Below are 18,839 nucleotides of genomic sequence, written 5' to 3'. Positions count from 1 at the left end.
AACCAACAGAAAACGAAATATGAGATAAACATTTTGTGATCTACGATGTTTACACAGAAACTGCTGGAAATGATGACTAAACGCGCGGCAAGACGATTCCGCATAAATAAGCGCCTCCTTTAATATCGTAGAAGTGGAAAAACAAATGCACTGTAATTGCTTAAGAAATGAGAAAATAAAAAATAAAAACGAAGGAAAACGGGATATCGCTGTCACTATTCGAAAAGAAATATTCATTTCAAAAATCGAGATCCCGTAAATCGACACAAGCGCTACAGTAGTCATTTAAAGGATTACTGTAGTTTTCGCTGCGAGATATTTTGCGCGTCAAATATGTTGCAAACTGTGTATTCTCAGAAATTTTTGATCCCGTAATATCACTTCAAAAGATCAAAACTACAGTAATCCTACAGTACTCCCTTCAAAAAAAAATCGCAATTTTTCCCAATCTACAATAATTATACAGTACTCCTATTGAATTATTACAATATCCTTATTTACAAAATATTCTTTCGTTTTCCAGACGACAATGTCCAAACAACCCATCGATGGACCGCTCGATGCGGAAAAGAAAGAGGTTACCGTCGCTGTGACGGCCGCCGAAAATTTTGAAGAGCAAGTCGAGGAAGTCGGGAAAGTCACGCCGCCGGATGGTGAGGAGTCATACAGTCTTGATTTGAAAAAAAAAATTGATAAAAAATTCAACATAGAATTAATATATTTTCTGTTTGAAAGGCGACAAATTCTAAGAATACTTCGACGTTTCGGTTTACTAAAAACAAAAAAAATTCAAAAAAAGTATCGAAATTCTGAGAAAAAAACTCTTAAATCTTAAGACTACTGTAGCGTTTGTGTCGATTTACGGGCTCGATTTCCGAAATTAATTCATGTTCGATTCTTTTTGTTTTTCGTATTGTTTTGCTATTGTTGGGCATTCTTTTAATATCCTTTAATATTCTATCGATAAATAACTGATTTTGATTCATTTCAAAGATCGAGCCCGTAAATCGACACTACAGTAGTCAGTTAAATAGTTGCTTAATTTTTGAGGTTAACAAATCTCAAAAATTCAATTTTTCCAGGTGGTTACGGATGGGTTGTGGTCGCCGCGAGTTTCCTGGTCAACATGGCGGTCGACGGGGTGATCTACACGTGTGGAAAGATCCTTGTACCGATCTGGGCAGATCAGTTTGGATCCACATCGGTTGCCGGTGCTGTCATCTCGATTCTCACCGGATGCTATTATCTTGCTGGTGAGAGAAAAAAAAATTATTTTCGAAAAATTTAAAAAATTTTAGTTTTTCGGATTTTTCCAAGAAAAATGCGATTTTTTGAAAAAGAAAATCTGAAAATTTTGGTATTTTTTTATAGAAAAAAAAGCGAAAAAGCAGCGTCGCACAGAAAAAGAGGTGGAGCCTATTTTCGCAACTCTGCGGCACGGTTTTGTCGATTTTTTGAAATGAAAATGTAACGGTTTACGATTCTGAAGATATTTCGTGTTTTCACAACTAATTTAGCATGAAATGTATTTAAAATCGTATGAAACGTAAAAAATTAAAAAAAAAAGAAGAAGAAACCGTGCCGCAGAGTTGCAAAATTAGGCTCCGCCTCTTTTTCTGTGTGATGCTGATTTTTGCAAAAATTCTCTGAAATGAAAATTTTTGCATTTTTTGTTGAAAATATCAACAAAAAAAAACGATAAAATTTTTGATTTTCGAAAAAATAATTTTTTTTTAATTCCAACAAAAAAACCCCAATTTCAGGACCACTGGCCTCGTCGTTCGTCAATGTGTTCGGAATCAGATCGGTAGCGATCGCCGGATCGATTCTCGCCACCACCGCCTTCCTCCTGTCCCGTTTCGCCAGCACAATCTGGGAACTTTATCTCCTGTTCGGAGTTCTCGGTGGAATCGGTTTCGGATGTATGTATCTCCCGTCGATTGTCATTCTCTCGACATATTTCGCGAAAAAACGCAGCGTCGCCACCGGAATTGCCGTCTGCGGCTCGGGAATCGGTACGATGGTCTTCTCGACGATCAACGGGCCCGTCTTTGATTATTTCGGTAAAGATGTCGGCTCATTTATGGTTTATCTGGCCGCAATTGCCATTTCCGGATCACTTTTCTCGCTTCTTTTCGCTCCACTTAAAGCCACTGAACATCAGGTCAAAAAAGTCGCGAAAATGGTCAGAAATTACGAAGGAAAGCCGGAAGAGCCGACACAGAGACTGCTCGAAGATGTTCGTAACGATTTGGAAGAGCTCAATCGCCCCGGACACAATGCTGACACTTTTTACGCCGGAAATGCTCCAGTTAGCAGAAGCCGTTCCAATACTTGTTCGTTTTTGGGAATTTTTCTTTTTAAAAAAATCCAAAATTGTCTCAAATTCAGAGAAACCATAAAAAACAGGAAAAAACGTGATTTTTCAATTTTTAGCTAAATTCCCTCCAAAAGGAGAACTGCAACTTATTACGGGATCGCAAAATTTTGAGAATGCGTATTACACAACATATTTGACGCGCAAAATATCTCGTAGCGAAAACTACAGTAATCCTGTAAATGACGACTGTATTGCTGCTGATGTCGATTTACGGGGCTCGATTTTCGAAATAATTTCTTTTTCGAATAGTGACAGCGTAATTTTAATGCAATATCGCTGTCACAATTCGCAAAAAAAAAACCATTTCAAAATTCGATATCCCGTAAATCGACACAAGCGCTACAGTAACCATTCAAAGGGTTACTGTAGTATTCGCTACGGGATATTTTGCGCGTCAAATATGTTGCAAAATGTGCATTCTCAGAATTTTCAGCTTCCGTAATAGGATACAGTTTTCATTTTGGAGGGAATTTTGGCCAAAATTTAAAAAAATCGAGTATTTTTTGAATTTGAGGCAATTTTGATTTTTTTTTTTTGAAAGCTTGAAGCTAAATCATGAGGACCCACGAAAAGGGGTCTGGCACTGTGCCAACGCACAAAACATACTTTTTCTCAAAGAAAACGATACAACGATGCTCCGAAATTACGCGTCGCGCGTTGTTAAGCGTATCTTCTAGAAGAATTTCGAAAAAAGTCGTGCGTTAAATGAATAAAAAAGCGTTTTGTGCGTTGGCACAGTGACAATTTCCCCTTTTCGTGGGCCCTCGTTTTCTTCGAGAAAAATCGCGTTTTATGCGTTGGCACTGTGCTAGATCACCTTTTTGCGAATTTCCTTTCCGTGGGGCCTCTAAATAATCTCCAAAAAATCTCAATTTTTCATTTTCAGTGGACCGGAAAGCCGCCGAATCTGCTGAAGCTCATGTCGTCCACGCCACCGAACACCACACCGTCCATCATGTCGTCAAGAAGAGCAAATTCACCAAATTCAAGGAATCACTGTGCTCTGTGCTCGACAAGGATCTTCTCTTCTCTCCATCATTCATGACTCTTGCCGTCTCAGGAACTTTCACCGTCCTCTCGTTCCTTGTTCCATTCGTCTACTTGGCTCTTGCCATGAAGCAGAAGAATCCGGATTTTACTGATGCTGAATTGTCACTTCCAGTCACTCTAATCGGTGCTTTCAACATTATGTTCCGTATCGGATGTGGAATGGTCGCTGATCATCCGAAAATGTCGGCTCTTCAAGTTTCCAACGTCGCCACCATCATCGCCGGAACCTCGATGCTCTTTGTGCCATTTTGCACTGAGCTCTGGCATTACGTCGTTTTCTGCATCCCGTTCAGTGCCGGAGTTGGTGAGTTTTGGAGAAAAATCCCGTTGCTTTTAACGATTTTTACGTCGAAATTGAAAAAAAAGATGTTTAAAATATCAATTTCGGACTTAAAATATCAATAACCACAAAAAATTTGCGAAATTAAGGTGGAAACGCGCTCCACGGACAATCGGTAATACTCCGCCCACAAAATTTGGGTCTCGTTAGGTATTTGACAGAAAAGTCGTATTTTCGAGCATTTTTCATTTTTATTGTTAAATTTTTCGTTGTTTTTATTGATTTTTATGTCGAAATTGATAAAATAATATTTATAATTTTATTTCATTAATTTCAGCTTAAAATCGATAAGAAAAACAATGGAAAAATGACGAAAAAAGCGAAAATTGGTTGATTCTGGCCTCAATTTGCCGGTTTTAATTTTTTTTTTTGCCGATTTCCCCTGTTTTCTATCATTTTTCGTTGTTTTAATAATTTTCACGTCGAAATTGAATTAAAAAATTTAATTTCGGCTTAAAAATCACAAAAACTACCTAAAAAACGGCGAAAAATGCTTGAAAATTGGCAAACTATTTTAAAAATTTCAAATTTGCGTTTTTATCGCCAAATACCCGATGAGACCCAAATTTTTGGAGGTGGAGTGTTGTCGATTGTCCGTGGAGCGCGTTTTTTCACGAAAAAAAAAACCAAAAATTAAAAAAAAACTTAAATATTTAAAAAAATCAGTTAAAAAAATTTCGAGCGTGTTTTTGAAAAAAAAAAAGTAATCAGTTTTTCTTTTTAAAAATCCAAAAAAAAGCGAATGTCCCCATCAAAGGAGCCACCGAAAATTTTTTTAAATACTTTTTTGAACGAATTTGGCCCCAATTTTTTTCTGAAAAAAAACGATAAATCTTCGGTTTTGTCGAAAAAAAAAATCGAAAAACCGACACCCTTGGTCCCCATATTAAATTAATAAATCTTGAACTATTTCTCCATTTCAGCTTGCTTCGCCGCTCTTCGTTCGGTCATCTGCGTCGAGCTGATCGGAGTCGAAAAGCTGTCGAACGCGTTCGGCATCCTGATGGTTTTCATGGGAATCGGCGCTGTCGTCGGCGGGCCGATTGCCGCTCAAATCAAGGATATCACTGGCAACTACGACATTAGCTTCTACGTGATGGGCATCATTTTCGCCTTCTCCGGCGTCATGACTATCCGTTTGCCAGAGCTGAAGGCGTGGGAAGAGTCGAAAAAACTCGCACGCGCCGGAACCGAGATGCGTGTGATCTCTGAAGCATCCTAATTTTTTGTTTTAAAAATATCTCAATTTTTTTTTTAAATTTTTGTTTGTTTGAATATCCTATTCCTTTAATTCTAATTCCGATTTTTATCTGTTTCCCCATTTTCCCCCCAAAAAGTTCCGAAGAGTTCAACTCTCTCATCTCCATCCCTCAAGCATTTTTTTTTCAAATAGGTGCCTTTTTCACGTGGTGACAGGCTGTCCCATTACAGTTTGATCTACAAAAAATGCGGGAATTTTTTGATCAAAAAGATTTGACGTCATCACGTTCTTAACCAATCAGTTGGGTAGTCTGCGTCTCTCTTTTCCCGCATTTTTTGTAGATCAAGTCTGCCACCACGTTTTTTCCGCTTTTTTGCCACCGGTTGTCATCACTTCCACCCCATCAAATGAATTCACTCAGTTCCCGCACACTGACTTTTTTAATCTCTTTTTGAATAATTGTCCAAGATTGTTAATTAATTTCATTAATAACCACTGATAATTGATAATTGAGCTAGTAATAAAGTCACAGTTTTTTTCTCAAAAATTGTAACTTTTTGCCATTTTTTTCTCTCTCTTTCCCCGACCATTCGATCATCATCATCACCAACTATCACTGTTCACTTCCGCTGATGCACCATGCCTCCTGGAATATTCAAATGAGGGTACACAGAAGTCACGAATTCACGGAGGACTACACGAGTCTAGTACGACTTATAAAAACTTTGAAATGTCATGGTTTTTCCAGATTTTTCCAGTTCAAATGGCATTTTTTTGGTGAAATTTCTGCTTATTATGTGGACGCAGAAAAATGTGTTTTTTTGCAAGCGCGCTCCACGGCTAATCACCAAACGCTGCGTTCTCCGGGTCTCGTTAGGAATTTGGCGGCGAATTTGTTGAATTTTGCAATTTTTGTTAGGTTTTCCGTTTTTTTAGTGATTTTTATGTCGAAATTGAGAAAAAAAATGTTTAAAAATTCGATTTCGGAATAAAAATCACAAAAAGTTGTGAAAACGCGCTCCACGGACAATCGATAACACTCCGCCTCTAAAAATTGGGTCTCGTTAGGTTTTTGGCACAGAAAAACCGTTTTTTCGACGATTTCCAAGCATTTTTCACTTTTTTTGTTAAGTTTTCCGTTGTTTTTAGTGATTTTTACGTCGAAATGTACAAAAAAAGCTCAAAACTTTAATTTCAACGTGAAAATCATTAAACACTCGACAAAAACCCCGAAAAATGACAGAAAACTTTTGAATTTACGGTTTTGCCGCCAAAGGCCAGTGGAGCGCACTTGCACTTCTGTTTTAAAATCGGCGTGTTTTCCCACACTGTATTTGTTTTTCCACTTCTACACTTAAAGGATGACGTTTTTATACGAAATGGTCTCGCCACGTGCCCCAAAAATCAGGCGCGTGGTGAGACCATTTCGTATAAACTCCTTTAAAGGCGGAGAAGTGGAAAAATTGTCTCATTTCGGTTAGATCTACGTAGATCTACAAAAAATGCGGCAGAGTTCTCAACTGATTTCGCATGGTTAAGAACGTGCTGACGTCACATTTTTTTGGGCGAAAAATTCCCGCTTTTTTGTAGATCAAACCGTAATGGGACAGTCTGGCACCTCGTGATAAGTTTGCGGTTAAGTAAATAAAAATTAAATTTTTAGGAAGCTTTCTCAGAAATGGGACAAAGCTCGGAAGTTCACCCGGAATTTGGATTCCCACAAATTCGGAAAACGTCAAGTTTTGTATTCTGGAATCGGACGCGGCTTTATATTATGGTTTTGACGTGGGTTTTATTTTTTTTTTAATCGATAAAATATCTCCATATCTGGGGTGGATTTACGGCGCGTTGCGTGTCGCGTCGCGGCTCGATTTTAGTTGTAAGACTATAGTTATTTGTCCGTGTGGAGTTCACGACACTTTTCCACGCGTTGTCCGACTGGCGATTGTCAATGGAGCGCGAAAAACGTAACGAGGGAGGCCAGGAGCCCGTGATTAAATATTTCATTTCTTCAAATTTTGAAAAAAATAGAAAAAGAGATAAATAATACGGTATCCGGTCTTGACACGACCAAATTTTTATTGATTTTAAAGAGGTGTGCGCCTTGAAAGAGTACTGTAAATTTAATTTTTACAAAAAAATCATTGATAAGTTGCTGAATTGCTGACTCCGCAGCGGCAACTAAAGTTTTAAGTTACAGTACTCCTGTACAAGCGTACAACTTTTTTTGTATTCAACAAGAATTTGTCGGGTCGAGACCATATTTTACCGTACCGAATTTTTGAAGCAAGCATTTTTAAACGCGTGGTGTCAGAGCGTCACATTTTGATGTGATCTACGAGAGTCGCAGGAATTTAGACGCAGACTTCTCAACTGATTTCGTATGGTTAAACGCGTAATGAAGTCACATTTTTCTGGAAATAAAAATCCCGCATTTCTTGTAGATCAAACTGTAGTGGGGCAGCCTGACACCACGTGCTCGCGCAACCACATCGCAAAATCAGACCATTTTCAGGTTGGCCTGCCTAACATTTATCCAAATGAACACGCTCACATTCAATTTTACCGTTATCTGTATGGAAGACATTGTGGAAGATTATAACTTACTCACTAACTACACAGGCAAGCGTGGTGTCAGAGTGTCTCATTTCGGGTTGATCTACGTAGATCTACAACAAATACGGCATAGTTCTCAACTGATTCCGTATGGTTAAGAACGTGCTAATGTCACATATTTTAGGCGAAAAATTCCCGCATTTTTAGTAGATCAAACCGTGATGGGACAGCCTGACACCGCGTGCACAGGCTACACCATTCCACTATGAACAGTAACCCCAGTTTTTCAGACACTCACTGGTTCGAGCGAAACACTGAAAAATCGCTACTCTTCTCGGGTGCCGCTATCGGCGGCCTGATTGGCCTGATCCCAGCTGTCCCGCTTATCAGCTCACTGGGCCTTGGAAATGTTCAAACCATATCCGGCATCATTTCCGCATTCGGAGCATTTCTATTCCCTCTTGCAGTATCCATCGGGTTCTATACATCATTATTGTGCAGGATCTTGCAAGGAGTCGGATCTGCGATCATGTTCACTACAGTTGGCGTGGTGCCAGGTGTTTGGGCTCCGAGTAACGAGGCGAACACTTTTATGGCAATATTGTCATGTGCTCTTCAATTGAGTAATATTATTTGTATGCCGGTATCCGGGCTACTTTGTGAATCGGCATTGGGATGGAGGTCGATTTATTATCTGTTTGGTGGATTGACGTTTATCATTTACATAGTTTTTTGGTTCACCTATTCGGATGATCCAAAGCTTCATAGGTTGGTAAGCCGCACACTACGGTTTAATCTACAAAAAATGCGGGAATTTTTCGCCCAAAAAATGTGATGTCAGCATACGGAATCAGTTGAGCCCCTCTGCGTCTCTTCTCCCGCATTTTTTGTAGATCTGTGTAGATCAAGCCAAAATGAAACGCTCTGAAACCACGTGAAGTTTGTTTGACATCGGGTAAACGTGGCGATTTGTGAAAATTTTGAAAATTTTGTCAAATCGGAAAATTGCCGGAATCGGAAATTTCCGGCAAATCGGAAAATTGCCGGAATTGAAATTTTCGGGAAATCGGAAAATTGCCTGAATTAAAAATTTTCGGTAAATCGGAAAATTTCCGGCAAATTGCCGGAATTGAAATTTTCGACAAATCAGAAAATTGCCCGAATCAGACATTTCCGGCAAATCGGAAAATTGCCGAAATTGAAGTTTTCGGAAAATTGGAAAATTGCCGGAATTGAAATTTCCGGCAAAACAGCAACTTGCCGAAATTGAAAACTTCCGGCAAATCGGCAAACCGGCAAATGGTCGAATTTGCCGTAAAAGCGGCAACTGCTGAAAATTTTCGGCAAATTGTGGTCAAGCATTTTAGCCAAAAACTGTGTTGTCCTTCGGTGTCGGTGCGCCGCTGTCTTGCAAAACGACGCTCCGCCTCTTTTTCTGTGCGGGACTGCAAAGTTAGCTCAATCTTTCTGTTTTTAACAGTAACGTTAAATTGACAAAACAACAACTCGAACGGTTCCAGGAGGTCAGAATTTGATGCCAGTTATCCTAACAGTACACATGGTGTCAGAGTGTCTCATTTCGGCTTGACCTACGTAAATCTACAAAAAACGCGGGAGGAGAGACGCAGAGTATTCAACTGTTTAGGGCAAAAAATTCCCGCATTTTTTGTAGATCAAACTGTAATGGGACAGCCTGACACCACGTGACAGTATGATGTTTCAGAAACGTGTCCCAAAAAGAGCTCGGAAAAATCTCCACCGGAAAAATCGAAAAAATCAAGGAACCAGTTCCATATCTAGCCATCTGCACCGACCCAACTGTTCTAATCACTTGGACGTCCTGCTTCGGAGGCAACATGGCCTTCTTCGCCCTTTCGCTTTATGGTCCAACTTATCTCCGAGAAATTCTCAAGTTTGATGTAAGGGAGACTGGATTCTTGTCTGCGCTTCCATTTATTCTATCAGCGATCGTCAAGTTCGGAGCAGGACAGCTCTCAGACCGAATGACATTCCTTTCGGAAAAGGTAATTGTATTGTCTCACGGGGTGTCAGGCTCAATACAGTTTGATCTACAAATAAATGTGGGAACTTTTTCCCAGAAAAGTTGTGACGTCAGCACGCTCTTAACCATGGAAAATCAGATAAGATGTCTCACTTCCCGCATTTTTTGAAGATCAAAGTGAAATGGAACTTTCTGACTCCACATGTTGTCTTTCAAGATCATAATAAATCTATTTTCAGGCACGCTTCGTGTTTTTCGCTGCAACCTCTCAAATTGGATTCGCCGTCGGGCTAGTGGTTATGGCGTTCACTTCGGATCGTCTAATTGCTCAAATCGCGTTCAACTTTGCAATTGTGTCTTCTGGCTTGAATATAATGGGTGTGATTAAGTGTATTCAGTTGGTAAGTGATAGCATAGGCAATCTGCTATGAAAGGTCCAGTCAAATCGGGTCTGCCTTCTGAAGCATGTTAGGTTTCCATGCAGGCACCAAAAATTCTAGCGCGCCTGCCTTACCTGCTACTCGTCACGAGCCGCGCCTAGTGCTGCGCGGAACCCGAAAAATGTCGGTCGTTATGCCACGTTTTTAGGCCGTCAAAAATGAAAGTGATACTCGCGACTAATTGTGAGCTACCCAGAAATATACAAATTTTGAAATCGACAGGAAAACGCGCTCCATGGTCAATTGGCGGCTCGGAGCTTTTTCAATTGACCGTGGAGCGCGTTTTCACGTCGATTTCGAAATCGACACTTTTCTGCCTCACCATAATAGCGTTCCGAACATTTTTCATTCTGAATCAATACTGTTTAAGGAAAGACCTTATGCTCCTGGCTTCCCCCTTATATTGAAATGTAAGAAGTTGCCTAATTAAGCCATTTTGGCTCGGCCACGACCGGGGTGGATTTATGGCGCGTCGCGTGTCGCGTCGCGGCTTGGTTTCCACTTTAAAACTAAGTGTATTTGTCCGTATGGATTACACAACATTTCCACGCGTTGTCCGGCAGGCATATTATCAATGGAGCGCGAAAAATGCAATGAGGAAGGTCAGAAGCCCGTGCCTAAATGTTTCTTTCCGCATGTGGTGCCAGGCTGTCCCATCACGGTTTGATCTACAAAAAATGCGGGAGTTATTTTTCCCTAAAAACTGTGACGTCAGCACGTTCTTAACCATGCGAAATCAGTTGAGAACTCTGCCGAATTTTTTGTAGATCAACGTAATTCAAGCCAAAATGAGGCACTCTGACATCATTCCGAAGAACTGATTTTTCAGCGCTGCCGTCAACACGTTCACTTCGCGATTGCTGTAATCTCCTTCACAGCCTACGTTGTCCAATTCCTTGCGCCAATAATTGTCAGCATTATTTGCCCGGACAACACTCCAGAACAGGTTTGTTTCTCCACAAAACAAAAAACTCTGAAAACTTATCCAAATTCCAGTGGACAATTCTGTTCCTATTCATCACTGGTGTTATCATCGTCTGCAACGCTGGCTTTCCGTTCATCACTAGATCCGACCCAGCTGCTTATACGAAACAGATAAACGTTGAGAATGTAGAGAAATAGTTTCGATTTTACTTTGATTTACCTTGTGAAGATCTCACGTTACTTCTGCTGAAATAATTATCCGACACACACACCCTGTTTGCACTATTATTCTTGTTTCTTGTTAGTCATCATGAAAAATGAATTTTCTCGACAAATCGCTCCGATTCACTGAAAAGCTTCAAAATCGGCAAACCGCCGGTTTGCTTATTTGTCGTTGCTGATTTGCCGTTTGCTGAATTTCAATTCGCCGAAAATGTTCAAAAAAATTTTGAAAACAAAATTTATATTTTCGGCAAATTGCCAGTTTGCCAATTTGCTGGAAATTTTCAGTTCCGCCAATATGCCGATTTGGCCGAAATTTTGATTTTCGGCAAATAACCGATTTGCCGACTTGCCGAACATTAATTTGCCGGAAGTGTTTTGAGGATTTTTTATAAGACGAAACAACTTAAAATTATGCCTTTTTGAAATTTTTTTGCCCGTTTTTTTTTGAGATAGTTCCATAGAATTCGCTTACTTTTCAAAATAGATGCAGGAACATTCATTGGTTGCGTACAGTTTTGCCGATTGAAATTTAAATTCTGAAATTTCCGAAAAAAAAGTGCACACCCACACTTTGCCGAACATTCTCGGCAATTGCCGTTTTTCGGGCATATACATTTTCAATTTCGGCATGTTGCCGATTTGCCGGAAATTTCAATTCCGGCAATTTGCCGATTTGCCGAAATTTATGGGATGCGTGCAATTTTGCCGATTAAAATTGAAATTCTGAAATTTCCAAAAAGAAAATGTGCAAAACCATTATTTGCCGAAAATTTTAGGCAATTGTCGTTTTTTTTCAGCAAATTCGCAAATTTGCCGGTTCGCCAATTTTCCAATTTGCCGGAAATTTCAATTCCGGCAATTTGCCGATTTGTCAAAATTCATGGAATGCGTGCAATTATGCCGATTAAAATTGAAATTCAGAAATTTCCAAAAAAAAATGAGCAAAACCACAATTTGCCGAACAATTTCGACAATTGTCGTTTAGTCCAGCAAATTCTGCAAATAGGCAATTTGCCGGTTTGCCGGTTTACCGATTTTCTGTAAATTTTCAATTCCGGCAATTTTCCAATTTGTCGATTTGCCGGAAATGTTGGCAAAAATTCAAACAGGGAAATGAGCAAGAGTTGGACACCTGAAACAAGTTTTTTTCAAATTTCACGTTTGTTTGAGTGAGGAGCGTGCGTTGTAAAATATTCAAATGAGTGACAACAACATTCGCTAGAACAAAAAAACACTATATAAAAACACCCACATTTCCGTGTTATCTAACTTCCGCCAAAATATTAAAAAAAAATGGCATTTGACTATAAAGTTCACTCAACTCTTCCCCATATTCCTAAGACACCAAGTTTCGCGTTCTGGAACCGTACACGAATTTATATTATGGTTCTGACGTAGGTAAAAAGTTATGTAGGCACAGCCTAAAAGCCTACCTGCCTGCTCTGAAGGTAAATTATATTAAAAATCAATTACAGGCTAGCATGTCTCACATTTATTCAAATCAACACAGTAATTTTCAATTTCACTGTGATTTGTATGGAAGATATTGTGGAAGATTATAACCTACTCACTAACTACACAGGTACGCCTTCTACGAAGGCGCTCGCACTATCACCCACTGCGCATTGCAGCCGACGTTGCGCGGGACCGCGCGTCACTACAGCTGTGGTGGGAGGGCGCGGGACACGTGGTGTCAGAGTGTCTCATTTCGGTTTGATCTACGTAGATCTACAAAAAATGTGGGAGAAGAGACACAGAGTTCTCAATTGATTTCACATGGTTAAGAGTGTGCTGACGTCACATTTTTCTGGGGGAAAAATTTCCGCATTTTCTGTAGATCAAATGAGACAGCCTGACACCACGTGCGCTTCTCGGGCCGTGATCCCCAGTAAAACGTTGTTAAATAATCTAACAGTTTTTTCCAGGCACTCACTGGTTTCAGAGAACCACCGAAAAATCGCTACTCTTCTCGGGTGCAGCTATTGGTGGCCTCATCGGGCTTATACCATCCGTACCCCTCATCAACTCAATCGGCTTGCGAAACTTCCAAACAATATCTGGCCTGATTTCTGCTCTCGGCGCGCTTCTTTTCCCCTTGGCAGTTTCCATCGACTTTTACTCTTCGTTTTTGTGTAGGGTCCTACAAGGAATGGGCTCATCGATTATATTCACGTCGGTTGGCGTGGTGCCAGGTGTTTGGGCTCCGAGTAACGAGACGAACACTTTCACGGCAATATTGTCATGTGCTCTTCAATTGGGTAATATTATCTGCATGCCTGTGTCGGGATTTCTTTGTGAATCGTCATTGGGTTGGAGGTCTATTTATTATCTTTTTGGAGGATTAACGGCGATCATTTTCATAATGTTCTGGTTCACTTATACTGATGATCCAAAGTTGCACAGGTTGGCGCGAAACTCAAATTTTCAAATATTTTTTTTAAAGATTGACGGAAATTCAGATTCTAAAAATACATTTTTTCGGGAAGTACAATTTTTTGAAATAAATTTTAACCCGAAATTCAAGTTTCTCATGTGGTGCCAGAGTGTCTCATTTCGGCTTGATCTACGCAGATCTACAAAAAATGCGGAAGAAGAGACGCAGAGATCTTAACTGATTTCGCATGGTTAAGAACGTGCTGACGTCACATTTTTCTGGGGGAAAAAAGTTGAAAAAAAAGGAAAAAAGTTATGGAAAAATGACAGGAAGTTCAAATGTATCAAAAATTATTTGCAAGAAATCCACGTTTTCGAGATACATTTTGGCGGAAAATTCAAATTTTATGAGAAAAATTTTGGCTACAAGCACGTGGTGTCAGGTTGTCCCATTACGATTTGATCTACAAAAAACGCGGAAATTTTTTGCCCAAAAATATGTGACGTCAGCACGTTCTTAACTATGCGAAATCAGTTGAGAACTCTGCGTCTCGTTTCCCGCATTTTTTGTAGATATGCGTAGATCAAACCGAAATGAGGCACTCTGACAACATGTGCACAAATTAAAATAAACTTAAAAATGTTTTTAAATTCAAATGGAATATTACCAGGGTACAGAGATTGTAGATAGTTGTAGAGACACAGACATCCCGGGACCCAAGGGGCGGGAGACGATTTGTGTCGATTTACGAAATGATGACAACTAGGAAAACTCCGTAAATCGACACAAAGCGTCTCTTCCCGCGCCCCGCCCCTTGGGTCTCGGTATGTCTGTGTCTCTTCCACTATCTACACTCTCAGTACCGGTAATATTCAGATTTTTGGAGAAACTTTTTTGCGTGAAATTCCAATGAATATATTTCAGAAACGTGTCCGAAAACTGTGAAGTTCACCCAACAACATCGGATGGCAGGCTACCGAAAATTCGGAAAACTTCGAGTTTTGTATTCTGGAACAAAACGAGGATGTTCATTATGATTTTGACGTAAGTTCGACTCCAAAAAATTATTATTAAAGAGTAGGAAATTTCAGATTAGCCTGCTTAACGTTTATTCAGATCAACACGCTGCTGTTCAACTTTACTGTGATTTGTATGGAGGATGTTGTGGAAAATTATAACCTACTCACTAACTACACAGGTTAGTGAATTATTACTACACGAGCTCCTTAAAGGTTCATTATCATTAGAGCGCGTTTTCTGACACCTCACAAACTACTGAGCAGGGATGGGTGGCAAATGACTTTTTTTCGGCAAACCGGCAAATCACCAAATTGCCGGATTTGAAAATTTCCGCCAAATCGGTAAATCACCAAATTGCCGTATTGAAAATTTCCGGCAAGTTTGGCAAATTGCTTATTTGCCAAATTTGCCGGAAAAACGACAAAGTGTGGGTTTGCACATTTTTTTGGAAATTTCAGAATTTCAACTTTAATCGGCAAATTGCCAAAAATGAAAATTGCAGGCATACCGGCAAATCGGCAAATTGCCGATTTGCCGATTTATCGTCAAAAAATTTTGCATTCCGGCAATTTTTTTAAACAGAAAATCGGTTGATTGCTATTTTTGATTCATCATATTGTTGAGAAGTATTATATAAATCGAAAATTTGTACAATTAGAAAAATTGGGCAAAACTGAAAGTTTTGCAAAAATGAGACACCACGAAAAAACGCCTAAAAAAAACTGGAGAAACGAAAAAAAAAATTTTGTTTCGTTATTTTTGTTATTTTTAAAATATATTTGTTATTAAAAATTGAATTATTAGATTTTAAATTTTGCCAAACTACTTTAAAAATTTGCTCTACAAAATGAGATATTCTACAATCCTGAAATTGAAAAACTGGCGGTTATTTTCATGTTTCGGCCAAATCTTTCAATTTTTACACATTTCCGATTTGTATAAAGCTTCTCAACAATAGTATTAATCAAAATAAACCGATTTCCCGTAAAACGAATAGTTTGTGAGGTGTCAGAAAACGCGCTCCGTTAATTCACGTGGTGTTAGAGTGTCGCATTTCGGTTTGATCTACACAGATCTACAAAAAATGCGGGAGAAGAGACGCAGAGTTCTCAACTGATTTTGCATGGTTAAGAACTTGCTGACGTCACACTTTTTTAGGCAAAAAATTCCCGCATTTTTTTTAGGTAAAATCGTAATAGGTGGATGTTTTTTCAGCCACTCACTGGTTTCAGAGAAACACTGAAAAATCGCTACTCTTCTCGGGTGTAGCAATTGGTGGCCTGATTGGCCTGATCCCATCGGTACCCCTCATCAATGCACTCGGCCTTCGAAATGTTCAGACCATATCTGGCTTGATTTCCGCATTCGGTGCACTTTTATTCCCTCTCGCTGTTTCAATTGGTTTCTACACAACACTACTCTGCAGAATCCTTCAAGGAATGGGCTCAGCTGTCATGTTCACGTCGGTTGGCGTGGTGCCAAATGTATGGGCTCCGAGGAACGAGGCGAACACTTTTATGGCAATTTTGTCATGTGCTCTTCAATTGAGTAATATTATTTGTATGCCGGTATCCGGGCTACTTTGTGAATCGGCATTGGGATGGAGGTCGATTTATTATCTTTTTGGAGGATTGACTTTTATTATGTTCATTGTCTTTTGGATTTCTTATAAGGATGACCCAAGTTTGCACAGGCATGTTTTGAAAATTAAAAAAATTGCCTAGAAATTAAACATTTTTAAAAATAAGTTCGACTAGAAATTCGATTTTTTTGAGAAAAATTTCGCGGGCAATTTCAATAAGAAAATAGTTTTCAAAAATTATTTTCTAACGAAAATTGTTCCTACTTCAAAAGCCAAGCAGCCGACAAAATAAGAGTGCGGGCGCACTGGTTCACGTGATGGCAGGCTGTCTCATCACGGTTTGATCTAACAAAAATTCGGGATTTTTTTGCCCAAAAAAATGTGACGTCAGCACGTTTTTAACCATGCCAAATCAGTTGAGAACTGCCGCATTTTTTGTAGATCTACGTAGATCAAGCTGACATGAGACACTCTGACACCACGTGTTTTTCCGAAATTGTTCTTTGTGAAGAGATAAATTTTGGTGGAAAATTCAAATTTTCCGAGAAAAATATTGGCTGCATTTCAAATATATTGAGAAAAATGTAAATTCAAAATTCTGGAGAAAATCTTCTTCAAAAGTCAAGCAGCCGACAAAATAAGAGTGCGGGCGCACTGGTTCACGTGATGCCAGACTTTCCCATCACGGTTTGATCTAACAAAAATTCGGGATTTTTTTGCCCAAAAAAATGTGACGTCAGCACGTTTTTAACCATGCAAAATCAGTTGAGAACTATGCGTCTCTTCTCCCGCATTTTAATAGATCTACGTAGATCAAGCCGAAATGAGACACTCTATTTTCGGCAAATCAAATATTTTGAGAAAAATAGAAATTCAAAATTCCGGAGAAAATTTTTTTGCGGAAAATTCAAATTTTCAGAAAAAAAACACGTTTGGCCGGATATGCAAATTTTTTGATAAAAAATATTAGCGAAAAATCATATATTTTTTCAAAAACATTATGGCGGGAGAGTCTAATTTCTTTGGAAATTTTTATGGCGTGAAATTAAAATTTTTTGAGAAAAGAATTTTGGCGGGGAATTTGACTTTTCTAATAATAAGAAAAAATTTTTGACGTGAAGTTCAAATTTTTTGAGAAAATTTTTTTAGCGGGAAATTCAAATTTTCTGAGAAAAGAACTTTGGCGGGAAATTTGAAATTTCTAAGAAAAAATTTTGGCGGGAAATTCAAATTTTCTGAGAAAAAATTTTGAAAGGAAATTCAAATTGGAAAAAAAAATTGCCGGATATTCACAATTTTCAACATTTTGGCGGAAAATTCAAATTTTTGAGAAACATTTTTGCGGAAAATTCAAAAAAAAACAATTTCCAGAAATGTATCGCAAAAGGAACTTGAAAAAATCTCCAGCGGCAAAATTGTCAAGGTACCTTGCCATTTGCACCGACCCAACTGTTCTTATCACTTGGATCACTTGTTTTGGAGGCTTTGTCGGCCTATATTCCCTGTCTCTTTACGGCCCAACTTATCTCCGAGAAATACTCAAGTTCGATGTAAGGGAAACTGGATTTTTGTCAGCTCTTCCATTTATTCTATCAGCGATTATCAAGTTTGCAGCCGGCAAGATTTCAGACAAGTTGTCTTTCTTATCGGAAAAGGTTGGAACTTGAACTTAAAATATATATTACTAAATACAAAATTTCAGTCTCGATTCGTATTTTTCGCTGCAACCTCTCAAATTGGATTCGTCGCCGGGTTACTTGTAATGGCTTTTACCACGAATCGGTTAATTGCTCAAATTGCGTTCAATTTTGCGATTGTATCGTCCGGAATGAATGTGATGGGAGTTTTTAAAGTTGTGCAATTGGTAATAAAAATCTGATTTTAAATTTAAAAAAAAGAAGGTTTTTTTTTTCATTTAGCGTTGCCTCCAACACGTTCATTTTGCAATTGCCGTAATCTCGTTTACAACTTACTTGGTTCAATTTTTGGCTCCAGTAATAGTGGGGATTATTTGCCCGGATAACACTCCAGCGCAGGTACCTGAAATTATAGAGTCTGAAATTAAATTCAAGAACAACAAATTTTCAGTGGACAACGCTTTTCCTGGTGATCAGTGCAATCATAATTGTGTGCACGGTCGGGTTCCCATTCCTCACCAAATCAGATGCCGCAGACTATACCAAGAAGAAGACGGTGGAATCATGTCGAAGCTAGTTACTTTGGTAATGATAAATTTGAGGAATTAGTGGAAATGTTGTATTCATGTATATTGTGTGAAAAATTTTGAAAAATAAAGAAGCTTTTCGAATTTTTCAATATATGTTAAACCAGCCAAAATTTTCTGAAGAAATTTGAATTCCCGCCAAAATGGATCTCACCACGACGTTCTCCGCCGACAATTCTTAATGACGTTGGGCGTGACGTTCAAAAACAAACAGAGAAACGGAACAGATATTTTTATAAATAAGTCAGGGGTGGGCGGCAAACAATTTGTCCGGCAAATCGAAATTGCCGGAATTGTAATTTCCGGCAAACCGGCAAACCGACAAATTGCCGATTTGCCGAACTTGCCGGATAAAATTCAAAAAGACACAGTTTTAAGTGTTTCCCTCTTAAAAAAAAATTTCTATGAACACTTCCGGCGAATCTGATATCCGGCAAACGGCAAATCGGCAATTTGCCGAAAATGAAAATTTCCGGCAAATCGGCAAATCGGCAATTTGCCGATTTGCCAAACGGCAATTG

The 18,839-nt window shown here is 39.0% G+C and overlaps 2 protein-coding genes and 1 pseudogene across 7 annotated transcripts; all 3 read left to right on the top strand.

The window, feature by feature from the left end:
* Positions 1 to 529: 529 nt before the first annotated feature.
* On the top strand, positions 530 to 4,992 carry mct-1 (the record flags this gene model as incomplete). Of its 3 annotated transcripts, NM_071254.2 has the most annotated exons (5): positions 530 to 653; positions 1,083 to 1,253; positions 1,764 to 2,336; positions 3,267 to 3,734; positions 4,694 to 4,992. In NM_071254.2, the coding sequence occupies 5 exons, from the start codon at positions 530 to 532 to the stop codon at positions 4,990 to 4,992; spliced, it is 1,635 nt and encodes a 544-aa protein (NP_503655.2). The 3 variants fall into 3 exon arrangements, with proteins under 3 accessions (NP_503655.2, NP_001303759.1, NP_001303760.1); NM_001316830.1 differs by lacking the exons at positions 530 to 653; positions 1,083 to 1,253 and having other exon boundaries at positions 1,925 to 2,336; NM_001316831.1 differs by lacking the exons at positions 530 to 653; positions 1,083 to 1,253; positions 1,764 to 2,336; positions 3,267 to 3,734 and having other exon boundaries at positions 4,774 to 4,992.
* Positions 4,993 to 6,649: 1,657 nt separating this feature from the next.
* On the top strand, positions 6,650 to 11,091 carry Y19D10A.11 (the record flags this gene model as incomplete). Of its 3 annotated transcripts, NM_001316828.1 has the most annotated exons (7): positions 6,650 to 6,756; positions 7,487 to 7,593; positions 7,818 to 8,295; positions 9,251 to 9,551; positions 9,769 to 9,930; positions 10,799 to 10,915; positions 10,966 to 11,091. In NM_001316828.1, the coding sequence occupies 7 exons, from the start codon at positions 6,650 to 6,652 to the stop codon at positions 11,089 to 11,091; spliced, it is 1,398 nt and encodes a 465-aa protein (NP_001303757.1). The 3 variants fall into 3 exon arrangements, 2 of the variants coding, with proteins under 2 accessions (NP_001303757.1, NP_001303758.1); NM_001316829.1 differs by lacking the exons at positions 6,650 to 6,756; positions 7,487 to 7,593; positions 7,818 to 8,295 and having other exon boundaries at positions 9,384 to 9,551; NR_133589.1 differs by lacking the exons at positions 6,650 to 6,756; positions 7,487 to 7,593; positions 7,818 to 8,295; positions 9,251 to 9,551; positions 9,769 to 9,930.
* A 1,320-nt stretch (positions 11,092 to 12,411) lies between these two features.
* Y19D10A.10 lies at positions 12,412 to 18,310 on the top strand (annotated as a pseudogene). Its single transcript has 10 exons — positions 12,412 to 12,512; positions 12,594 to 12,700; positions 13,044 to 13,521; positions 14,417 to 14,536; positions 14,584 to 14,690; positions 15,728 to 16,205; positions 17,466 to 17,749; positions 17,797 to 17,958; positions 18,014 to 18,130; positions 18,183 to 18,310. Coding segments are annotated over exons 1-10 (2,082 nt in total).
* Positions 18,311 to 18,839: the final 529 nt, after the last annotated feature.

The sequence above is a fragment of the Caenorhabditis elegans genome, chromosome V (genome assembly GCF_000002985.6).
Source record: "Caenorhabditis elegans chromosome V".
In the NCBI taxonomy this organism is placed as follows: domain Eukaryota; kingdom Metazoa; phylum Nematoda; class Chromadorea; order Rhabditida; family Rhabditidae; genus Caenorhabditis; species Caenorhabditis elegans.
Note: the sequence above shows the minus strand (reverse complement) of the source record. Positions and strands in the feature narration are given on the sequence as shown.